The sequence below is a fragment of the Kogia breviceps genome, chromosome 2 (genome assembly GCF_026419965.1).
Source record: "Kogia breviceps isolate mKogBre1 chromosome 2, mKogBre1 haplotype 1, whole genome shotgun sequence".
Taxonomy (NCBI): domain Eukaryota; kingdom Metazoa; phylum Chordata; class Mammalia; order Artiodactyla; family Physeteridae; genus Kogia; species Kogia breviceps.
The window spans coordinates 42249761-42275823 of record NC_081311.1 but is presented as its reverse complement, the minus strand read 5'-3'; the positions used below and the strand labels follow the sequence as shown (position 1 = coordinate 42275823).

At 33.4% G+C, this 26063-nt stretch overlaps 1 protein-coding gene and 1 pseudogene across 5 annotated transcripts in view; both read left to right on the top strand.

Annotated features, from left to right (window-relative positions):
- PCDH15 (protocadherin related 15) overlaps positions 1-26063 on the top strand; it is a 1516422-nt gene that overhangs the window by 1037451 nt on the left and 452908 nt on the right. For all 5 annotated transcript variants that reach the window (XM_067025124.1, XM_067025121.1, XM_067025122.1 and 2 more), the window contains one exon: positions 18570-18730. In XM_067025124.1, coding sequence (XP_066881225.1) covers positions 18570-18730 — 161 coding nt within the window. The remainder of the gene's footprint in view (positions 1-18569; positions 18731-26063) is intronic.
- Positions 22766-23580, top strand: LOC131750149 (myeloid leukemia factor 1 pseudogene; annotated as a pseudogene).

Sequence of the window (26063 nt, the reverse complement as noted above, 5' to 3'; positions counted from 1 at the left end):
TCCAAATGATGTCTTATGCAAAAAGCATCTTGTCAGAGTAACGTAATCATACATAGAATTCTAGCTGCAATTGAATCTTTTAAGTGTAGTTTTTAGCTTCCCAGATTATACATTTCAGGAATATGTGCAAAGAAGGTGGTTAAAATCACTATTGTGTGATATGGCTGTATGCATCAGCTACATCTGTCACAGGCCGGCATGTTTTCATCTGTCTCATATATGGTGATATAAGTGGAGTCCAAATAACATGCCACAGTGTGTTAAAACTCATGGAAATTACAGATTTCCATTTCAGAATCACTTTGGACTGTGAAATATATTAGGTAAATTATTAACATTAAATTTATAACCTTTGTTTTTAAACCAACTCATGCCAGTGTATATTTTACAGAAATGGGGTAATCATTTTCATGATTTCTAATGAGATTATGTATATTCATCACTATATATTTATATATGTGGTACTCATCTCTATAACAGTATTTTTAAAAGAGGAAATTATACTATTGTGGGAAAACATTGTCATCTTGTAAACGTCATTAAAACCTCTACATTATGTATCTCCATATATAAAGAAAACAAACATGTATGAGTTATTTTTAAACTAGTTATGTTCCAAAACACAGTGAAGGTCGCTACTCAGGGTTATCCTCTAGAAAGTAAGTTTCTGTTTTCTTTGCTCTTTGACCCCTTGTCTTCTTTAGCAAAATAAATTGAAAGATAATTTAACATTCAGGAAAGTAAAAAATAATCCTGGATCATCTGTTTCCCTTAGTGACACAAGTGGATAATTGCAGTCCCATTTTTCTAGAAGAAAGATAAATCATCTTTATGTCTTTTTAATAGAGTGAGAATTCAAGAGGCTCCAGTGTTCTAGCAAAAGTGTGTAACAAATACTTCTCAAATGAGGAGTATTAAAACTTCAAATAAAAAAATATATATAATATAAATTGAACATCAAATTGAACCCTCATCTACCCAGTGTTTGGCTTCAACAATGATCAATGTTCTACTATTTTTTTTCAACTATACCTCCACGTATTCCCCATCCCTCATGTGATTATTATTTTTGTGGCAACTTGAGGTTAAATTTATTCCACTGAAATGTCCAAACATTACATTTTGATAAATATATAATCTGTAACTACTACCCCAATCAAGACACAGACTATTTAAATTATGGTAAAGAATTCCCATGTACCCCTTTGCAGTCATTCCTCCCCACACCCTTCCCCAAGTAACTACTGATTGGCTTTGTATTACTATAGATTAGCTTTGCTTCTTTAAGAATTTCATATCAGACATAAATCACAGCAAGATCCTTTTTGACCCACCTCTTAGAGAAATGGAAATAAAAACAAAAATACACAAATGGGACCTAATGAAACTTAAAAGCTTTTGCACAGTAAAGGAAACCATAAACAAGACCAAAAGACAACCCTCAGAATGGGAGAAAATATTTGCAAATAAAGCAACTGACAAAGGATTAATCTCCAAAATTTATAAGCAGCTCATGTAGCTCAATATCAAAAAAACAAACAACCCAATCCAAAAATAGGCAGAAGACCTAAATAAATATTTCTCCAAAGAAGATATACAGATTGCCAACAAACACATGAAAGAATGCTCAACATCAGTAATCATTAGAGAAATGCAAATCAAAACTAAAATGAGGTATCACCTCATACCAGTCAGATGGCCACATCCTTGTACATGACTTTTGGTATACATGCCATTTATTTCATTTGGGTATATACCTGACACTAAAATGCATGTGTCATTAGATTTGCCTATGTACAAACTTAGTTGTTAAAGCCACGCTGTTTCTCAGAATAGTTTTACAAATATACACTCTCAGTAGTAGTATATAAGCATACCATTCTTATCAGTATGTGCTATAATGTCTTTTTAATGCTAGCCATTTTGATAGGTGTTTGCAGTATATTATTGTGAGTTTAATTTACATTTCTATGATTGAAAAACAGGCAGAATATCTTTGTATATGTTTATTGACAATGTAGATATTCTCTTTTGTAACATGTTTGTTAAGGTTTTTTCCCATTTTTAAAAGTTGCCTGGGGCTTCCCTGGTGGCACAGTGGTTGAGAGTCCGCCTGCCAATGCAGGGGACACGGGTTTGTGCCCCGGTCGGGGAAGATCCCACATGCCGCGGAGCAGCTGGGCCCGTGAGCCATGGCCGCTGGGCCTGCGCGTCTGGAGCCTGTGCTCCGCAACAGGAGAGGCTACAACAGTGAGAGGCCTGTGTACTGCAAAAAAAAAAAAAAAAAAAAAAAAATTGCCTGTGGTTTATTTTACTTTATTTTTCTTACTGAATTAATTCTTTATGTTCTCTGGACATAGGATTTTGTCCAATATATGTATCATCCCCTACTCTGTGTTTTGATTTTTTTAAATTTTCATAGTGTAATCTTTTGATAGCATTATCATTTATTGATAAGTTATTTATTTTAATACAGTGCAATTTATCTATCTTTTCCTTAAATTTAGTGCCTTTTCTTTTCTGCTTAGGGAACTCTTACCTCTCCCAAGATCTTGAAAATATTCTCTTAAATTATCACCTAGAAGTGTTACTATTTTCTTTTCTACAATTTAACACTCTTTTGTGCTTTTTGTGAGGTAGCAAATTTCATTTATTTTAAATATGCATATTCAATTGGCTCAGCATCATGAATCTTTTATGAATGAATCTCTTTCTAGACTATATTTTGTTCCACTTGACTATTTGTCAAGATTGCATCAATACCATGTTGCCTTGATTACTGCAGTTTTAGAATACATATTGATATCTAATAGTTCAGCCCTCCAATGTAGTTTGTTTTCTTCAAGCTGATCTTAGATGTACTTGGCACGTTGAAATTTAATACAAACTTTAGGGTGAAATCTTCAGTTTCTTCAAAATTTCTGGGACATTTATTGGTTTGCATCAAATATATTAATTAATTTGATGAGATTTTAACAACTTTAAAATATTTAGTTTTCTAATCCACTAATATAGCATATCCGTCCAATTTTTTTAAAGGTTTCTTTAATTTCTCTCATACACATTTTATTTAATTATTGTTATTTGTACTTTGTTTAGAGGTATTAAATATATATATATTTAAATTTATCCTAGGTATTTGACGTTTTTTTATGTTATGATTATCATCAGTGTTAGCATTCAATTTTTTTTCTCTTTGTTATTAGAATAAGGAGTTATTTTTATGAGGCTACTTAATGCCTGTATTTATGGTTTTGTAACTCTTGCTGACACACTGAAAATATAATTAACCTAAAATGTCTTTTTTTCCTGAATATATGACTTCCTTATTTATCTTGCCACAAATCTCTCATTTTCCCCTAAAGTTCATATACAAATTTTTTTTGTAAGGTGATGTTCAAGTCATTATTCTGTAATTCTATAACACTAACACAGAAAAACCTTCAAGGGAAATGACCATCTGGAGTTCAAGTTATTTTTATACAAAGTAAGGCTTTAGCATAGAATAGAGGTGAAAGGAATCTACAAAAGTCAGGAAATATCTCAGAATTAAAAACACTTTAATATTTTCCTTCTATTTTTCACAATTATGACTAAATGAATTTAACTACTTAATTATCAATTGTTTCAGATATACATGTCTTGCACTGAAAATCACTGAATACTTTTAAACCAAATTCTCATTAATGGACGTTCCCTGTGTATAGCCATTGCATTCACTACAAACTTGAAAATAAATATATAATCTCTATAAAAATAGATGGAGGATTTAACTCACTTTTATTTGTGTGGGACATGTTTTCTCTCTCTCATTTTTTATTTTTCGTGATTTTTTTGCTGGCAGATACCTGGAAGAAATGTGGAATCAAATGCAATTTTTCTTGTTTGTTTTCATGCAGTCTTTGTCATGGGAATAATACTGTGATGATGAATAAATAATTATTTTTATTAATTTTTACTCTGCAAGAATAGCAAATTATATTAGATTCCTACTGCAGCCTTATTGAAGGAGCTGGAATAATACATATTATTCAGAATATTAATGTCTGATGCATATCCATAGCCTAATTGTATATTGATCAAAATTTTGATTTTAACTAAGGATTACTTATATAGTCATCTTTTATGATACATATGACATGATGAAAATATATTCATCTCTTTAAGGGAAAGCATTTTCTTTTTTCTTTTCGCCTTTTAAATATCTTTTAATCTGTAGTTAATGTGGCTTTATAATAACATTTTCTTTATTCACTTCGCACTGTTTGCTTTTGCCAAGCTATATTTTTAGGCATCAATTTACTTTGCCAGGGAGTATAGGCTTGCCATTTCAAAATAAGATTTTTAAGATTCACACAGTGGAAAGTTTTCATATTGAAATATACCAATTTTTTTTGTCATAAACCCTTTATACCACCCATGCAGATACACAAAGAATCTTCAAGCTGGCAAGAAATTTCACTGACCCACATTTACCATTATTGCAAATGTATTGTGAGTGACCACTGGACAGAAAAAAATACAATTTTGTTATATATATTTATAATATTCCCATGGTCTTTCTTAAATTTTTATTTAAATATTGTGTCATTTGTTTTAGACTCTGGGTCCATGGAAAACATTTTCTTCAAAATAAAATTATGTTTATATAGTTACATATTACTCTGCTCTTTTGAAACAGAAGACAAGAGGGCTTTTTTTGGGGTTTTCTTTTTTACACTATGGGATTTAAGTAGTGTGAAAATACTGAAGAAAGTTGCGGGGAGGCGTTGCATGTGATTAGGTCACTCTTTGCTAACTGTTGTCTTAAGGGGTTAGGTCCCTATTTTCCCACAAGACTAGGAGAGAGGGGCACTGTCTTTCTTGATGATTACATTTCAAAAGGATGGCTACTAGGTCCTCAAGAAAGATTTTCCTGCATTGTAAAACTGGAAAGATGCTCTGAGATAAAATTTACATGTCAAAGAGGCAGAGAAAGAATTCACAATGGAAAGTTTTTCTAAAGTAAATACTCAAAGAAAAGGCAGATCAGGGATCTGCAGTTAGGAAGAAATGTGTCTATGGTTTACTCAACCTGGGGGAAATAGGTATATTAAAGCTGTCTTGGTCAGTTTGAATTTGTGATTCAGAAGCAATTATTGAGGAATGCAAAGATACACACAATATTGCAGAATAAAATTATTTAAAAATATGTAAGAAAAGTAATGAGGCAAAAGAAAATAGTGCATAAATTCTTTTCCTTCAACTTTTATTTATATGAGCATCTTCCACTATGGGAATATATGAAAAGAACATACTGTAAAAGAGGCCTGTCATAACCATACTTGGATTCAAATTCTCTTTTAATTAAAATCATATTTTGAGCCCTGAACATCAGTCTAAGTATTCCTTAATGCTTACATTTTATTAGGATATATCTGTGTTTGACATGAAAAATATTTCAAGATATATCCCTGCTTTTTCTTACTTTGTACATTAATTTCAATAATTTAAAAAGTGGCTTTTCCCCACATGTTTCATGTCAACTTCTAATAGGGACACTGACTTTAAGAATGAAAATCAAATGTACCAAAAGAACCGTGCTAAAAAGAGAATGAAATATGAAGTCTGTGTTAATACAATTGCTCTTTCAGCAGGAAAATACTAAATATATATATTGGCTCAGTAAGAGCCTTTTAAAAAATGACTCCTCTCTACACACACACACACACACACACACACACACACTTTAATATAATCCATCTATAGCCATTTATATGCATTTATATGCTAAAAGGTATTAGGTTGAACATTTATATGCTAAAAGGTTTTAGGTATCCTTAACGGACTTAATGAATCACACCCTAAGCATAATTACATGCATCGAAAGTGGGGTATTCATATAGCATTAAAAGATAGAAAACATATTATAAGGCAGTATATTTTGTATAACCATATCCTCAAATATATCTGTGTCTGTGATAGTGACCAAAAAGTTAACAGCATTTTTTTCTTTTATTTGTGTATCTCCTAAGAACTATGTATTTCATTTAATGTAATATATATTGTAATATCATATATTGAAATAAGAATGTAAAGATGAATGTAATTTATGGCAGTAATCTGTGTCTTAACACCAGACTTAGTTTCTACACAGGCTAAAATTATGGCAAAATTATTATATATTTTTTTAAAATTTTCTTTATAATCTGTTCATTTGTTATCATTGTTTGCTGCACCTATGTTCTATTGCTGAGCTGTAGTATATCAAGTTTCCAGACTTGCTTATCCATATTTTTATTTCCTTTTTAAAAAAATCCTTCTTTCCTCTGCCTACTTCTTCCTTCCTCCCTCCCTCCCTCCCTCCCTTGCTTCCTTTTTTCTTTACTTCCTCCCTCCCTCCCTCCCTCCCTCCCTTCCTTCCTTCCTTCCTTCCTTCCTTCCTTCCTTCCTTCCTTCCTCTTTACTTGTTTTCCCATTCTAGAACATGCATTAAACCATACTGTACAAGTGTAATACTAGGTGATATGAAGAATACAAAAACTAATTTCAGAACAGCTCTGCCCATCAAAATTGTACAACCTAGAAATTGAAATCACATGCATATTAATAGGTATAGGTTTGTATTTAATAAGAGCATTAAGAATTGTTTTGATGGGTTATTTGTGTCTTCAAAGAAGTGAGAGAGCTCTTTATACTGAAAATATGAGGCAAAGCTTGATGAAGAAAGGGGTACTTGTGTGGATCACAAATGGTGGATATTGTTCCAAGGTCTTGCGATAAGAAACACAGTTGTTCAAATGATAGGCATTTCAACTTTTTAGTACAACAGTTAAGGAGGTTGTTATATTGCCCCATTCAGTAACTTTATAAGGACTACTTAGAAAATTGTTCTGACTTTGTAGTTCTAGTGTAATTAGAGCAGAGAGTTGGCTCCCAATTTGCATGCAGTGAGGCTGGTTTTATATACATTTTAAATATACAGATTAAACCATGCTTTCAGAGTACCGGAATCTAAATTCAAATGGAAATGAGCCAAACATCTTAAATTACTAATTAAAATGCTCTCAGAACTTAAAACTTATGTTAAGAATTTCAATCACATATTGATGATAAAAAGTTGTGATACACTTGTCTTAGCTGTACTCTGGCTGGATCAGAAGCTTTCTCATTTTGCAACAACACAATTTTTTTTATAGACATCTCATTACATTTTTTGTTGTTGTTGTTTCGCGGGCCTCTCACTGTTGTGGCCTCTCCTGTTGCGGAGCACTGGCTCCAGACGCGCAGGCTCAGTGGCCATGGGTCATGGGCCTAGCTGCTCCGCGGCATGTGGGATCTTCCCGGACCGGGGCACGAGCCCGTGTCCCCTGCATTGGCAGGCGGACTCTCAACCACTGCGCCACCAGGGAAGCCCCTCATTATATTTTATAAGGACACAGGAACAAGAGAAATGACTTAGTATGCTATTTCTTACATTTAAAAAAACTCAATTTGGGAAACGTGAGATTACAGAACTAGGGAAGATTAATATTTTTACAAAGTTGTTTTATAAAGTTATTTTTATACATTTTTAAAAGTTTTATTTATATAAAAATAAAAACTTTTTATAAAGTTTTTTTCATACAGAAGTAAAATATCTTCATTTTTACCGACTGATGTTTCCTCCTTCATACAGTAAGATACCATTTCTGCCTAGTTAAAACTTTTAAGGTAACAGTGAGATTAGCAACATACCATGAATCTTCACTATTATGTTGAGGAAGTAAGAACTCCATTCATGTCTTTTTATGCTTTTCTCAGTCACATTGCCATTCCATGCTGGCATTCACAGCTCATAATACTTATTTGTAATGAAAAGAAATTTAGGTTTCTTCATTTGTCAGCACTCTCTTTCACTCTCTCTCTCTCTTTCCATCTGCATTTGTCTGAATGTTTGTGTGTTTGTATATATATCAGCTGTGACACATGTAGCTTAATTATGTGGTACAATTAAAACATTTCACGTTCAGGTATAGGTTTAAGGCTTAGAAGGAATTTAGTATTGTTGATATTAGAGTTTTTCATTACTGGATGGTTATTTAGCTTGAAGGTAAAGGAGAAGTGGTTTAAAAATGGAATGGAATGGAATAGAAGCCACAGTGATGTTCATTCATACCTCAAATGTTAAGCAGAGACAAGAAATGAGGAAAATATGTAAAATTTAAGAGTAGTAGAGGAGTGATTGTCATTGAGAGGAAAATATGTAAAATTTAAGAGTAGTAGAGGAGTGATTATCATTGAATATCCCCAAAGTAAATGAGAGAGAAACACTTACCATGTACAGTTAGTTTCCAACATCTGTTCCATGAGCTTCTATTTCTTTGCTATACTGGAATCATTGTTCGAGCAAACTATGCTTAGCCTGAGGGTAAGGAACATAAATTATGTATAATGTGAATAGTCTTGAGTAGCATCTTTTACTTACTATTCCTGAATCCTCTGTGCTCCTCCTGTTAATAAAGCTAATAAAGAAATGCCAGTGTGGCTTAGTATGTACTGCTCTCATTCATCTTACTGGTTTTTCCTCATATAATTACTAGTGGACATATAGCATTATATAAATGAATTTTCAAATAAAGTTAGCTAAATGTACTTACAAATATACAACCTCTAGCTTGATGTACATTACAAAAGTGGTATTTTAAAATTATTTCATAAATATTAAAATATTTCCTTGGGAGTATATAAGCACAGATATGTCTAAGTTACAAGAGTCTGGTGGAAAGAACTATCCTGTGAAATAACCTAGCCCTGAAAATGAATAACACAAACTACAGTCTCAAACACTCTTAGGACCTCCTTTCTCATCTACACTGCTTAGTACTGTTGTATGTTTACTATCACACCCTCCTGTGCACATCAGCTTTTGTTTCCTTTCCTTTAAAGTAAGTTTCTTCAAAAGGAGGAAACCTGAGCTTTATATTTAAACTGCAGTCACATGAAAAAGAACAGACCTTTCTTTCTGGAACTAAAGTTCACAATTCTAGGACAGAGCTCTCTGATTGCTAACACTATGGTAGATGCCCAGATAAGTCCATGAATGTCGGACCAAACTGTTTAAAATGGCTATTCCCGGACAACTATAAAGACATGGGAGAGAAATATTACTCAATGTTAAATTTATTCTATTGCTAAATTCTGTGTTCCAAACAGAAAAAGCTATCTGTGCACATAAATATGTGAGTATTTGCACGTTCATTTTCCTCAAACCTCAGAGATAAGTTCTTTTCCCTCCATGTTTGTCTCTCTCTTTGTTCCATACACACACATACACACATACCCTCTGATATACATAAGCAGGAATTTCTCTTCAGTCTGAACCTAGGAATAAAATTATTGGGTCACAGAAAGAGATGATAAGTTTTAGTAACTTTCTTGGTACACATGGAGCCCATAGTGCAAGGACATTTCTAACAGAGACCTCTGAACAGATACAAGATATATCTTGCTGTAATAAATACTAATTCTTAGAGCAGGTGAAAAAATAAGATGACTTTGGCACATAACAGTGTTTGAGAAGATCTTTTAATTACTTTGTACTTATTATAATTTTGCTTTCTGAAAAGGCTAATAACATATCTGGGGCCATAGCCCCAAGAAAAACAAAAAAAGAAAAGGAAACAATGCATTTGTCTAATTGTTTTCATATATTTATATCACAGTTGTTCTTCTGGATACTTTTTAAATGTATATAATATTATATAATATTATGAATGAGAATGGAGATAAAAGAAGAAAATAAAGATGGGGATAAAATACCTGAGGCTAAGAAATGCATGTTACAATAATATATTCACCCATCAGTGATGAGGTATGCTTTTAAATCTAAGCTTTCTGATAGCTAGTGAAAAGAAAAAGAACTATTTCCAGTCACAAATTTCAAAATATCTATAAGCTTAAAATAAATCCATTACTTAAAAGAAGTACAATTCCTAATGGATCATGCAGAAGTTAATCTGGAGTGGGGAGATGCTTGCTGGAGGGAATAGGAAAATATAAATGATATGTTGTATATGATATGTCAGGTCATTAAATAGAGTGATTAGAGAAGGCTTCATTGAAAAAGCAATAATAGAGTACAAAGCAGAAGGTAGTAAAAGAGCAGATTTTTTTGTCTTCCTGGGGAGGGAGATCCTAGGTAGAGGACATAAGGCAAATGTACTAAGTTTGGAGTGTGTTTGGTCTGTTGGAGAAATAGTTTGTAGGCTAGTGGCTAAAAGAACAGAATCAAAGCAGGCATTTTAGAATAATATAAGAAATTGGCTTTTATTTTCAGGGAGATTGGGAGCCACTAGAAAGTTGTAAGCTGACATATTTTAGAAGGGTAACTCTGGCTATTTTGTTGAAAATGGACTGAGACAGAGTAAGGTCTGAAACAGAAAGATCATTTGGGACATTATTGCTGTACTCTGGTCAAGAGGTAATGTTGACACAGACCAAGTTGATAACAATAAAGGTAGTAAAGCAAAAAGGTCAAATCTGGTTATATTCTCTATATAATAGTATTTTCTCAGAAACTGGATATGGGACATGAGAGACAGTGAGTCAACAATGACTAATAAAATTTCTTCCTGGAAAAATCGCAAAGAAGGAGTTTCTTTTTTCTGATGTGAGAAAGACACCATGAAGAGTAGGCATAGATGTGTGTGGGAAGATCCAAAGCTCACTATGATGAGATCTCAATTTGATTTGCTTATTCGACATATAAGTGGAGATGTGGAGGAGGCAGTTAGGATGTGTGTTTTTGGTCCAGAAAAGAGGAAAAAGAGATCTGGACTGGAGATTTATATTTGGGAGTCACGGGTGAAGAGTATATATAAGCCTGGACGAGACAATCAAAAAAGAAAAAAAAATGCAGAATATATACAAAGAATAAAGTCATGGAGACAAGTATGAATAAGCAGGGAAGACCATGAGGGAGCAAACAATGATGTGAACTAAGTCAGAAAAATATGGTATTCTGAAAGGTAAGTGAAAAAAGGTATGTATATGAAGGAGAGGGTGATTAACCATGTGAAATGTTGGTGATAAATTTGAAGATTGAGAACCAACTACCGAATTTAAGAACGTGGAGACTCTTAAGAACTAGACAAAAACTTTTCTGGTGGGACATCAAGTTGAAAGCCTCACTGGAATATTTTCAAAAACATGTAAGTTGAGGTGTGGCAGAGGGAGTATAAGCTACTCTTTTGAGGAGTTGTGCTGTGAAGCAAAATTTCTTCATTTACTAACACAACAATGTCATATAACAAACATTCGGTCTTGAATGTGCTTTCATTAGATGAACATCATTTTTCATAAGCTTTGAGAGCAGGGGATCTTTATGGGATCACTCAGTAAGGTTGTAGAGGGATTTGTTTAAACAGAGAGAAAAGATTTCTTAAGGTGGAGAGAACAGCAAATGCCATGTGGGAGGAAATAGGGGATCTGGCTCAATTTTTTAACTGCCATTCTATAACCATTATATTTTTTAAAAAACGTATGGTATGGTCTGTTTCTTTATTTCAATTGCATCAGTTTGATGGTCTGAAAATAAAATCTTGCAGTATTCTGAGAGTCTGAACCTTCATCATTTTCATATGCCTGTGAATTGGATATAGTATAATTCACTTAGCGTTTATATTTTATCATTTAGCCCAATTGATAGAGTAAGTAAATGCTGATAAGCATTTTGACCTCAATAATATGACCTCCCTTACTTGCTAGCTTGTTCACTTTTATTTACGCCAGGAAGAAATGGCCTTTGCTTCATGACAAATTCTCAGTGAGAACTGTGAATAAACTGTTGCCCCTCCCACTTTTATTTTCTGTTATGTATATGCACAATCTTCTCTTTTTTTCTGTTGGGTTTCATGTATGCTTCTTCTATCTCAGTTAAAAAAGTGATGTTGTATTTTAAAATGTGTGGCTAGTGTTCCAAATTTAATGCAATAGTATGAATAACACCTTTATATGCTTCAATCTATACAAACTCCCATCCCAGTGACAGTGAGATGAAAAGTATTATTTATTAACTATGTGCCTTTACTTACATCCATTACTTTATTTTTCATAACAATGCATATTGCTGATTACAAGAATCTGGGGAACTTGCCTAAGATCACAGATTTAGTAAGTAGTGGAGCTGGAGCCAAGATTTTGAACATAGATCTTTTGGCTTTAGGGCTGTCTTAGCTGTCTAATGCTGCATAACAATATTGAAATGAACAGTATTTTACAACAACACACATTTATCATTTCACAGTTACTTTGGGCCTGGAGTCCAGGCATAGCGTAACCAGGTTCTCTACTTATGGTGTCAACAAGACTATAATCAAGGTGTTGTCAAGGCTACAGTCTCAGCTGAGACTTGACTAGGGAAGCATCTGCTTCCAAGGTAACTCGGGCTTGGCAAAATCACCTTCCTTGTGGTTGTAGGACTGAAGTCTTCTGTATCTGACTGCCTGTCATCTGACTACCCTCAGCTCTTAAAGGCTGCCATGGTTCCTTGCCATGTGGGCCTCCCAGCATGGCTAATTGTTTTGTCAAATCCAGCAAGGAAAAGAGCTAGAAAGAGCTTCAACAAGATTAGTCACTAGAATCTCATGTAGCATAACCACGTAATGTACATGTAAATATAACTTCCCATTACCTTTGTCATATTATTTTGATTATAAGCAAGTTTTAGGTCCCACCCACACTCAGGGGAAGGGAATCACATAAAACCAGGAGGAAGGCATATGGGGGTACCTTAAGAGTCTGTCTACCATGGAGCCATTTTAGCTTCTGTAAGCTCAGGATCCAGTTTCTTTCTTCAGAATTCTTCCCTCTGCCACAGCGGAAAGAAGTTACAATATTTGTCCCAAGGGATTCTAGGTTAGTATGTTCATTTCTTAAGCTGATACTCCAAGTCTGACCTGAAGTTTTATTGGGTAATCCTTAATGTCAACTATCTATTCTCTTCTATGAGTTGTTAGCTATAAGGTCAGAGACTATATCTATATCTATTCTTATGGCTGTAATTTAGGAAAATTAGTTCTAAGGTCAGGTAGTTGATAATTACATTGTACTATTCTCCCTGTATCTTACTTTAGAATTGTTTGCATTTTAACCCTTTAAATGTTCTCAGAAAATTGTAGGGCACAACAATCCAAATAATGAATTTATACATCAACTGGATTTTTGTGTGAGTTTCCCATGAACTCAAAACAAAACTAACAAGGTTTCGTAATTTCACATTTTTTTAAAGATTTATTTATTATTTATTTTATTTTTGGCTGCATCGGGTCTTAGTTGTGGCACGCGGGATCTTTGTTGAAGTGTGCAGGATCTTTCATTACGGTGTGTAGGCTCTTTGTTGCAGCACATGGACTTCTCTCTAGTTGTGGCACACAGGCTCCAGGTTCGTGGGCTCTCTAGTTGTAGCATATGGGTTCCAGAGCGTGTGGGGTCTGTAGTTTGTGGCATGCAGTCTCTCTAGTTCAGGCACATGAGCTAAGTAGTTGTGGTGTGTGGGCTTAGTTGCCCTGCGCCTTGTGGGATCTTAGTTCCCTGACCAGGGATCAAACCCACGTCCCCTGCATTGTAAGGCAGGTTCTTTACCACTGGGCCACCAGGGAAGTCCCCGTAATTTCATATTTAAATTTAAAAGTTTGTGTATTTCCAGGGTGAATGCAAGATATAGGGAAAGGATATCTAAACTATGAATTAGTAAACCTGGGATTTGGTCTTGGATATGGTTTTATTAGCTATGCCACCTTGGTCAGGTTATTTCAATGCTCGGGGTAGGGAAATTTGGAGATACCAGAGGTTTGGCTTCATTTTCCATATATATATGATATATATATGAAATGGTAGGTTCTTTTCTAATTCTAAAATTCTATGATCTTATTTTTAGTTGAGCAAATGAACATGCCTTCTACATCAAAATGCATAACATACCTACATTTACTTAATATTTTTTTTACAACAGAATAGAGATGCTAGCAATTGTCTAAATGTCAAGATATTTATATCAGTTTCTAAGGAGAAAGTTAAGAATAGAAGGAAAAAAATCCCTTTATTCTTAAAGTTTTTCCTGCCGCGGAGCACAGGCTCCGGACGCGCAGGCCCAGCGGCTCTGGCTCACCGGCCCAGCCGCTCTGCGGCATGCGGGATCCTCCCGAACCGGGGCATGAACCCGTGTCCTGTGCATCGGCAGGCGGACTCCCAACCACTGCTTCACCAGGGAAGCCCGATTCTTAAAGTTTTATACTTGTATGCCTATGCCATACTTGATATATCACCTGTCATGCATCATGAAGTAAAATATAAGTAAATAAAAGGTATTGTTACTTAAGTAATGTGAGTGAAGCACACTCAAAGCTGCCCATTTTGTAATGGTTTGTTCTTTTGAAGTAAATAAAATATAAAATTTAAAGACTAGCATAGTTTTGCAAAGCAGTATGCTTTTAGTTTTGTAAGTTTTAGTTTCATCACTATTGACTTGATTGGTATCGTTTTCCATCTTTAGCAAATATTGTATGTGGCTAATATATCCCCAGCATTCAAACACACCCCAATTAATATTGCTGTTTTCTTTATGAAGTTGCAGGATACACATGTGTTTCCTTCCCTTTTACCAAGTAGTTATCTAGATATGATATGAACATAGGCTTAGCTAAAATGTGTAGTTTATATAATTGTAAACCAAGAAGTGTGAAAAATCAAGGAAAGTCCAGGAAAGTTTCAACAAAGATGAGGATTTGAACATAAGAAGAGTTTTACTTAGCCTGATAATCTTGGAATCTAGATTTTACTCAATAAACAACTACATAATGGCCATGCTTACTGTTTAACCTCACTGAAAAACTATATATTAGCTATAATTTCACTTTTTAAAAAATTTTGTTTCAATCAAATAATGTACATTTGGGAGCTTTGTTTATGGTTTCATTTGCAAGGAGTAATATACAAGAAAAAGCAACGGATGCTTCTGCCTATATGATGTAGCTGAACATTCTTCTAGTGGACTTAAACTGGGGAAAGATTGTTGGGAGAGATTTTATGCAATTCATATTGGTTATACACCTTTGCATAATTAATTGTTTTCTAGCAAGTAGTGTGTTCTGTGCACAGAGTGATTTTCTTATTTTAATGTTTGGAATGAACCCAAACAGTCAATTACTCTTTCCCTGTAGAACTTACTCTTTCAGAGTTATTAAGTTAATTAGAAAGGCAATGGACCCCTCTCCTCACTGCCACCTCCATAGCATTTTTAGAGAGTAACCCACTTGTGTTATAACTGCCTATTTAAAGAAGCAAATACAATTTTCAGGAAAATATTAAATATCCAGTTATGATTTAGTTCCTATAATAAACGTGTGTGTGTGTGTGTGTGTGTGTGTGTGTGTGTGTGTGTGTATGTGTGTTTAGTCCCTAATAGAACCAAATGTGTGCTGGGGATAAGTAAAAAGTGTTCAAGCTAAAGATCACTACTACTATGAACTTGTTGAATAAGATCCTTTTCTTGCCATCAAATCTAATTTTAGTTTCTATGAGCAAAATCAAAATTGTCTGAAGTTAGAAAGTGAAAAGGGTGGGTCACTCACTAGTGATAGCAGGGATTGCCTATCAATCCTTGGATGGATTGCCATCCACCAGAGACAAATAGTTATCTTTACAAGTTTACCTAGAGTGAACATTCTCTCCCTACCTTCTAACTTCCCAGAGTGATTACTTTGCATTCAAATCTTTTGGGCCCCTATAAATTCTTCAGATGGCTTGCCCACACATGCTTTAGCTTTGTGACATGAAGAGTAGACTTGGTTTGTAAAAACTTCTGGGACGTAAAATAAGTCATTTTGCTTTAGTTTCAAATGCTTTTGCTTGCAAAATGGAGTTAATATAATATAATTAATATATAATACAAATATATATATAATTAATAACTAACAACAATAAACATAATTCACATTTGTCAATTGCTTATTCTACACCAGGGACTTCAATCAGTACTTCACATGCATTATCTCATTTAGTCATCAGATCAACCCAACAGCTCTTCTTTGATGCAAATTATCTTATACACATTGGTAAATAGGGGAACGGAGTTGGTGTAAGGAAGCGATTTTATTGATTCTTATGTTATTTTACAGTATATGTTTTAACATATTCTGGGCACATTTTTATCATAGTTAAAAATAAATAGCTATGTAAGCAGATCAAGAAAAAAGCTGAAGATCTGCAGTACCTTTATTTAATGTAAGTAGAGTTTACATTAGTGGTTATGATTGATAATATGTTAATATGGAGAAGCTGTGGGTACAGATGAAGGGGTGTGAAATTATTTTTCTGAGTTTAAAACAATAGATTAATGAAGAAAGCTAAATGCTGGATCGAATTTTCAATTTCATTGAAAAAAATCTGCGTTTAGAAGCAAATAACCCTCAATACCTACTTCTTGAAGGAAGAAGCATAAACCCCAATATTTAAGGCTATAAATATTGACTATGATGCTTGAAGAAAATATCATTAAATATTTAACTGTGCTAGTATTTTGACTGTGACTGTTTCAGCTTTCGTTAGTGCTTTCGATACAAGAATACAAGTTTTTTTTTCAAGTACATACATATGGTGCTATGATAAAAAATACCTCTTCTATTGTGGTATTGATATTTGATTTTGTAGAAGAGAGAAATTGAAGGTGAATAGTTACATAATCTGTCCACTTTCACATGGCTCTTAAATGGTGGATCCAGGAGTAGATTCTAACTCTGTCAGTTCCAGGGCCAACTCTCTTCACTTCTACGACATCAGTGTCAAACTAAGTGAATTCCTTTTTCCTGATTTCAACCATTGTTTATTATGCCTTCCCTTCGTGTACCTGCATAGAGTGTATGTACACTAGAGAAAGACCTGCTATTCCTGCTGTTATGCATTATGAGTCAAGGCATAAATGTTAATGTTAGTTGACCTACTTATTATACTTTATTTTTTTTCTTAATCAGAAAATATAATCCCTTTAATTTCTTAATTACATATTGAAAACACAGGCCAAATAATTTTTCAAAGGTTAGATGTGTGAAGTATTTGTAAAAGAGTGTATACTCAGGCCTAGAACATATTTGTAGACCAGAAAATGCCATCATTGTCTGATCTGTACTTTTGGATGTAATATCTGTAGATTATATATTTGCTAGTTGAGTAAAAAAAAGCAAGATCAGTTTCACTCATATTTATATATATGTGTACTAGTATGTGAAAAAGTAGAAGTAAATAATCTGCCATTTAGAAAAGTATGTGTGTGAGTGTGTATTTAAACATTATTTAGATATATTTTTATAAAAGAATGGTTCATTTCAACATTCCCTAGTGAGATAAAGCTCATTAGTTAATAACATGATAAAGAAATATTATAGATTATTATTACTGTTATTATTATTAACTTGCTGAGAAAAATCTTCCAGAGACCCCCCTTTTATTTGTAATTATGCAGTGATATAACATTGAAGCCAATTTTTTGCCTTATGAAAATGCAGTGATACATATTGCATTATTATTCTTCAAGCTAGATTCATATTTATAGATTATCTATATATTCTTGTATGCTATCCTAAGGCAACGATTTTCTAGATATGTGCCATTTATTCTAATGTCTTTAGGAGGGTACATTTTATTTGCATGGCCACATCTCTTCTTTATGCCATAAATTTAATAAAATGGATCAGCTGAAAATGATTGCTGTAAACTATAGTGCATTATTGTTTGTCAAAGGGATCATTGCAGCATGGGAAAAAAGGGATTTGAATTGCATCAGTGCTGTTTGCAGTCAATTTTAAAAATAGATGGAATCTTTAACAGAGTTGGAGAGATTAGAGATCTCTTGCTTCAGCTCTTACTCAACAAATGTCTACAATTCAGCCCACTGAAAGAATAATAAGAAAGCAAACATTGAAATGTTACATTAAAATAGTATGTTTTTCTAGTTGAGTACCCCAGACATGTCTTAGAGAAGAATGGCTTCTGTTGTGTATCTGAACACTAGTTTTGTCTTTCACATTAAGATTTATGGTTTATGGATTTGCTCTAAGATAAAAGATAAAGAAGCAGTTCTCACCATGGGAGTCTCTGCTACTTCTTCATCTCTTCCTTTTTCTTCCTTTCTCTTATTTTCAGGATATCTCTTTTCATATCAGAAGTCTTACTGAGTGAATTGAAGTATCAGCCTCTGTTATTATAGGCTTTCCTTTTGTTCAGGATAAAATTCAGTGATAACTCCTGTGAGAAGTGATGGACAGGGCGGGGAACAGATTCATGCTGTTAAAAGGATGCAAGAAATAGGATGAGACTCACCAAGTATTTGAATCTGTCTCCCACCTCATCTCCCAAAAAAATAATTTATAAATAGCATTATAAAGGTATTTTTGCCTTTTTGAAGCAGGACATTTTCTATATCATGACAGATATAAAATTGAATATCTTCTGTTTTGAAACAGATTTGCAAGTCAGCTGGGGTTTAAGCATATGATCTTTGTTAAAGAATGCATACAGGTAGAATATATTTTCAAGTAACTCTCTTTGGTTTGCAGGTACTATTCTGGTGGATAACATGCTGATCAAAGGGACTGCTGGAGGACCAGACCCAACCATAGAACTCTCTTTAAAGGACAATGTGGATTACTGGGTATTGTTGGATCCTGTTAAACAAATGCTTTTCCTGAACAGCACGGGCAGAGTTCTGGATAGAGATGTTAGTACATTTTTTCTTTGTCCCTCTGTTACAACTTTATCATCATTTAAATATCTGCATGTATTTGTTGATATATCAAATTTTTGCTATATAATTTGAGTTTATTTTCTGTGTTCATCAACAAAAACATTTTTTTAACGCCTTGAAAGAAGAATAAGAAAGAAAGAGGGACCATCTGTGTCTGAGAGAACCATTGTATTTCTCTTTTGACATCCTGGAAGCTTGTCAGACTTCTGAATAAGGAGAGAATAGAGTGTTCAGAATAAAGGGGTGGTAACCTTGGAAAAGCAGGTTAAGCACAGCCCAATTCACGGCAAAATTTGAGAATACAACTACATGTTGGCTTGAGGACAGAAACTTTAGTTGAACTACTAACAGGAGGGTGCTCTTCAAGCAGTAAGCATTCATTGAGAGATGAATGGCAATGTGTTTATAGAGCTGAAAAAAATTAAAAGAAGGTGAGCAGAAGTTTCCTGGCAATGTCCCAGTCCAATCTCTCTCAGGCAGTATGACCTAAGTATTTAGGTGTTAATAATATCTAAATAACCAAAGTTAAATGTCTTCTTTCTGAAAAAGTTAAAAAACTCGAGTAGATTTAAGTAGCTCTGTAATGTAACTTTAGCCTCACTTATTTGCATTCTAGTCTTGAGTGCAGAGAAAAGTGTGTGTATGTATGTGTGCGGGTGTTATAACCAGTAATTTTACAGGACCTTGGGAAAGCTTGAGAAGTACATCTAAACATGCCTACTCCCAAATTTCCACTTTATAAAATCTAAATGTCAGATATTCAACTTATTGAACCTGAATCATATCACTACAGTGTTCGGGATTTATGATTCACTTTAAATATGTGTGAAGTAGATGATCCCTAATCTATTTCATATCTAAAATTCAGAGTCTTTAAGAGCTTTGTGTTGAGGTGGGCAGTAATAGGACTCTCCCACCAGGATGGGCTGCCCTGTACACTTGGGGAGGCCCATAATTCAGCTGACTGAGTAGTGGGGACAGATGTGAGAGGAGGATATCAGTGGAGAACAGGAATGCGTCTGTTGGCTCAACCCGGGGGGAAAATGTCATCCTTGATGCTGTTCCCATCTCTACCATTGACCTCACTCACTATGTCCTTTCATCATGGCAACATTTTTCACACAGTTTTTTTTGCAGTTTTGTCTGGGTGGTTAAGAAGGCGTAAAACGGAATAAGGACAGTTATTATCTTAGAATTTATCTTGCCTTATCTTAATTTATCTTATAATAAGTCTTGCTTTTATGAAAGCAATTTGGATAATGGCACAAACTGGCAAGCTGCAAGAGTCTCCCCAAGCTGTGTTACTCACAGGCATCCTTGTTTTTTAAAATTACATTATACTATATTATGTTACACCTGGTTTCAGGTGTACAGCATTATAGTTCAAAATCTGTTTACACAGGCATCCTTGTTTTTTAAAATTACATTATACTATATTATATTACACCTGGTTTCAGGTGTACAGCATTATAGTTCAAAATCTGTTTACACTACAGAGTGATCACCACTACAAGTCTAGTTATCATCCATCATCGTATCGTTGACCCCCTTTACTTATTTTGCCCACTCCCCACAAGGCATCCTTTACTGGCTTTAAGTAGGAACACATATCAAGTCATATGAATTTTATAATGTAACATGTTTGGAGAATTATAGAATATTTATCTATTTTAGGCCACTGTCATTTTATATTTTGTTTCCTTTTTAAAAATCACCTATGATTATGATAATTTACTTGTTTACTGGTAAATTACTTTCTTTTTGGAATCAGTTTTTTTTTCTCAACTTGATATTAAAAAGCACAAGTCCTAGGTCTGATTTATGAGTCAAAGGAAAAGATAACCTTCAGTATTCATAAAATGCATTCCATCTCTCCAACCTACAACATTGTTTTAATTTTAATTACTTACCAAAAATTATCTTCACTTTTTAAGATACTTATCTATTTCCTTGGTATTATTGTTTCTTAATTTCTGATAAGGGCAGCATTTATTGGACATTGGGCAAACTGATATAGTATCATGGGAATACACTTAAAAATTGATTTGACCGGAAAGAAATAATTACAAAAATGTGCACACATATCATTTAAAGAACCATCCAGGGTTTTTGTTTAACACAATAATCAAAAATAATTTCCTTTCCATTTAAAATGTTCTTTTGGATTAGAAATACTATGGTTAAGTTAAAATTGAAAAGATGTTTTATAAATTAAAGTGTTGTTATTGGACACCTACCTGAAATTAGCTAAAGATGCTGGAGAATAGGACACCTAAAGAATATTAAATGTAAAATGAATATGGCAGAGGGAAATCTGTAAAGAAAAACAAAACAAAAGAAAACAAAAATATGCTTACATATTTGCAATGTATTTACCATTTGGCAAGTCAACTTATTGAAATAATGACAAAATAGTAAATAAAAGATGTTCTATACATTTGTCTAATTATTTAGATAATTTATTTATAATTATATCTATTCCCTAGATAAATAATTATATAATTATTTATCTAAGTGAATTCAAGCCTGTATAGTTAAAAAATGTCATGACAAAGATCTAACATTACCATTTTGTACAAGTACTCTTACAGGGTGGTGGGACTTATAAAACCTGACTTAAAATAGACACAGGACTTGGGCCTTCTATGAGTAGGGGCACTTTGCAGCTTTTTTTTTTTTCCAAATAGAATTTGTGACCATAGAAGGAGTGACAGATAAAAAATAAGACGTTATGCCTTTATTTTCTTTCTGGCAGCATTAGTTAAGAAAGATTGATGAGGAAAATGCTTTCAGTTCAGGGTAAAAAATAATAATGTTAGTTAAGAATGTCTTCAATCCAGAAAATCAAAGTGTGAGATTAAATGGTTTCTGTTATAAAATTAAGATGGTGGAGCCCTCACTGACAGAGAAATCAGGAAGAAGAGAGGAAAAGCCAGATAGTAATACCAAACATAAGATCAAGGCAAGATTAACTAGATAGAGCACTTATTTTTAATATAGTATCATTTTAAAGTTAGCTTAGTATAGATGCTTTACAGAATTATTGAATGTTAGAGCTGAAAGGAAACAAAGTTTTGCTAATTCAATATTTTCTTTCATAAACTACTGTGCACTAGATTTAGAGATAAATATATAGGTAAAGGGCCAGTCTTTAAAATTTAGCACATCTATAGTAAAATGAGAAAAATGAAGCAAAATAAAACAGAGGAGTGATTTTTTTCCCCCAAAGTTGTGTATTCATTTTATTCTGATATCATTCCCTTTTTACATTTTTAGATTATTTGTTTTAGTTCTGTGAAAAATGCCATGATTATTTTGATAGGGATTGTATTGAATCTGTAGATTGCTTTAGATAGTATGGGCATTTTAACAATATTAATTATTCCAATCCACAAAAAGGTATATCTTTCCATTTATTTGCATCATCTTCCATTTCTTTCATCAACGTCTTAGAGTTCACAGAGTACAGATCTTTTATCTCCTTGGTTAAATTTATTCCTAGCTATTTATTCTGTTTAATGCAGTTGTAAGTAGGATCGTTTACTTGATTTCTCTTTCTGATAGTTCATTATTAATGTATAGAAATGCAACAGAGTTCTGTATATTAAATTTGTTGTATCCTGAAACTGTATTGAATTTATTTATTAGTTATAGTAATTTTTTGGTGAAGTCTTTAGTGTTTTCTACATATAGTATTATGTCATCTGCAAATAGTGACAGTTTTACTTCTTCCCTTCCAATTTGGATATCTTTTATTTATTTTATCTTGTCTAATTGCTGGCACTAGGACTTCCAATACTATGTTGAACAAAAGCTGTGAGAGTAGCATTCTTGTCTTATTCTTGATCTTAGAGGAAAAGCTTTCAGCTTTTCACCATTGGGTGTGATGTTAGCTGTGATTTTGTCATAAATGGCCATTATTGAACAGGCTGGCTCAGGCTGCGGCTGTGGCAAGTTGCGTCGTTTTCCAGTCTGTCCATGAACATCGCCACCTGAGACAGAGTCAGGATGTTCGGGATGCTAAGCAGCAGCTTTGAGGATGATCCCTTCTTCTCTGATTCTTTTATGGCACACTGAGAAAGTATGTGACAGATGATGAGAAATTTTTCTGAACCTTTTGGAAGAGACATGTACAGCATCTCTGATGGTAGAGGAAGAGGTTGTAACCATACAGGACATGAAGGTGGAGAAAACTCCTTGACTTGTACAGATGTCAACCCTCTTCAGGCAATGGACCAAATAATGTTAAATATATGAAACAGTATGCAGGAGTTACAAAGAAACTTTGGTCACTTTTCAGTGGATCCAAATGGACATTTGTTTAGTTCTTCCTCAGTTATGACTTATTCCAAAGTAGGAGATGAACAACCAAAGATTTTCCAGACCTCAATTCAAACTCGCAGGGCTCCAGAAGGAATAAAAGAAAGTAGGAGGGCACTGAGAGATTCTTGAGAGTGGACTAGAAAAAAATGGCTGTTGGTCATCACCTTCATGACCGAGCTCATGTCATTAAAAAGTTAAAGAACAGCAAGACTGGAGATGAAGAGGTCAATCAAGAGTTCATCAATATGAATGAAAGTGATGCTCATGCTTTTGATGACGAGTGGCAAAATGAGATTCTGAAGTACCAACCCAGGGGACAATGGTACAATCTAGAAAACTCTAGGATGTGAAGCATTGGTCATGAGAATTCAGGATCCCAAGAACTTAAAAGAAAGGAGAAATTTCATCAAAGTCCAGACATTGAACGTGGGAGAAGATCAAATGTTTCTGGGGACAAATTCAACATCAAAGGATCACCTGTGCAAATCAACAAAAAATAAATAGCATTGCATTTGATTTGTTTAGTTTTGGTTGCTTGAACAGAGAAAGTAATGGTGCATAGTAATACACATAAGACCAATCACTTGTTGTTAAATCAATACTATGTTCATGGCAAAAAAAAAAAAAATCGGCCTTTATGTTGAGCTATAGTCCCAATCTACCAACTTTGTTGAGATTCTTTTTTTTTTTTTTGTCATGAATGGATGTTGAATTTTGTCAAATCCTTTTTTTGTATCTATTGAGATGATCATATGATTTTTATCCTTCATTTGGTAATATGGTGTATAATTTGGATTGATTTGCAAATATTGAACCATCCTTGCATACCTGGAATAAATCCCACTTGATCATGATGTATGAACCTTTTAATGTATTGTTGAATTCAGTTTGCTAATATTTTGTTAAGAATTTTTGCATCTATGTTCATCAGGAATATTGGCCTCTAATTTTCTCTTTTATAATGTCTTTGTCTGGTTTTGACATCAAGGTAATGCTGGCCTCATAGAATGAGTTTGGAAGCATTCCTTTCATTTGTATTTTGTCTTGGAATAGTTTGAGAAGTATAGGTATTAACTCTTTAAATGTTTGGTAGAATTCCCTTGTGAAGCTTTCTGGTTCTATACTTTTGTTTGTTGGGCGTTTATTGATTATTGTTTTAATTTCATCGCTAGTAATTTGTTCATATTTTCTGTTTCTTCCTTATTCAGTCTTGGAAAATTGTATGTTTCTAATTTGTTTATATCTTCTAGGTTGTCCAGTTTTTGACATAAACTTGTCTGTAGTAGTCTCTTATCATTGTTTGTATTTCTATGATATTAGTTTTAAATTCTCCTCTTTCATTTCTAATTTACTTTATTTGGGCCCTCTCTCTTTTTCTCTTGATTAGTCTGGCTAAAGATCAATTTTGTTTATCTTTTAAAAAACAGCTCTTAGTTTCATTATTCTTTCTATTGCTCTTTAGTCTCTATTTCATTTATTTCCACTCTGATCTTTATCATTTCCTTTCATCTAATAATTTTGGGTTTGTTTTTTCTTTTTCTAATTCCTTTAGGTGTAAAACTAGGTTGTTTATTTGATATTTTTCTGTATCAATATAAATTTCCCTCTTAGAACTGTTTTTATTGTGTTCCATAGATTTTGGAAAGTTGTGTTTATATTCGCATTCTTCTCAAGGTATTTTAAAAAATTTCCTCTTTGGTTTCTTTGTTGACCCATTGCTTATTTTTTTAGTACCATGTTATTGTCTCCACATGCTTGTATTTTCTGCAGTTTTCTTCCTGTAATTGATTTCTAGTTTCACACAATTGTTGTGGGAAAATAACTCAATATGATTTCAGTAATATTAAATTTATTGAGGCTTGTTTTTTGGCTAGCATGTGATCTATTATGGGGAATGTTCCATGTGGACTTGAAAAGAATAGCTAATTCTGCTCCTTTGGATGGGATGTTCTGTTGATACCTATCTAGTCCATGTGATACAATGTGTCATTTAAGGTCAATGTTTCCTTTTTGAATTTCTGTCTGGATGATATCCATTTGATATAAGTGGGGAATTAAAGTCCTCTACTATTATTGTATTAGTGTTAATGTATCTATTTATGCCTTTTAATATTTGCTTTGTATATTTAGGCACTCTTATTTTAGGTATATATATGTTAAAAATGTTATATCTTCTTATTTAGTTGACCTTTATCATCATGTAATGCCTTTGTCTTTTGTTATACTCTTTGTTTTAAAGTCTACTAATTTAAAGTCTGTAATTATTGTCTCATGAGCAATATTCTCTAATCACTATTGGACATAGGATAATAGTGGCCACAATAAAAACAATAATTCAAATTGCAATAAAAAAGATATAATTTTGGCACAGTCCTGTTACACTTATCTCAAAACTCTGGGCAAACTTTTAAACGATTTGATTAGTGAAAAATTGTGTTTATAACAATTCCAACATTTTTTAAAATTTATTGAAGTATAGTATAGTTGATTTACAATGTTGTGTTAATTTCTGTTGTACAGCAAAGTGACTCAGTTATACATATATATATATATATATTCTTTTTCATATTTTTTCCATTCTGGTTTATCATAGGATATTGAATATAGTTCCCTGTGCTATACAGTCAAAACTTGTTGTTTATCCATCCTTTATATACTAGTTTTCATCTGCTAATCCCAAGTTCCCAATCCTTCCCTCCACCACTCCTCTCTCTCTTGGCAACCACAAATCGGTTCTCTATGTCTGTGAGTCTGTTTCTGTTTCATAGATATGTTCATTTTTGTTGTACTTTAGATTCCACATATAAGTGATATCATATGGTATTTGTCTTTCTCTTTCTGACTTACTTTACTTAGTATGATAATTTCTAGGTCCATCCATGTTGGTGCAAGTGACATTGTTTCATTCTTTTTAATGGCTGAATAATATTCCGTTGTGTGTGTGTGTGTGTATACACACACACACACAACATCTTTATCCATT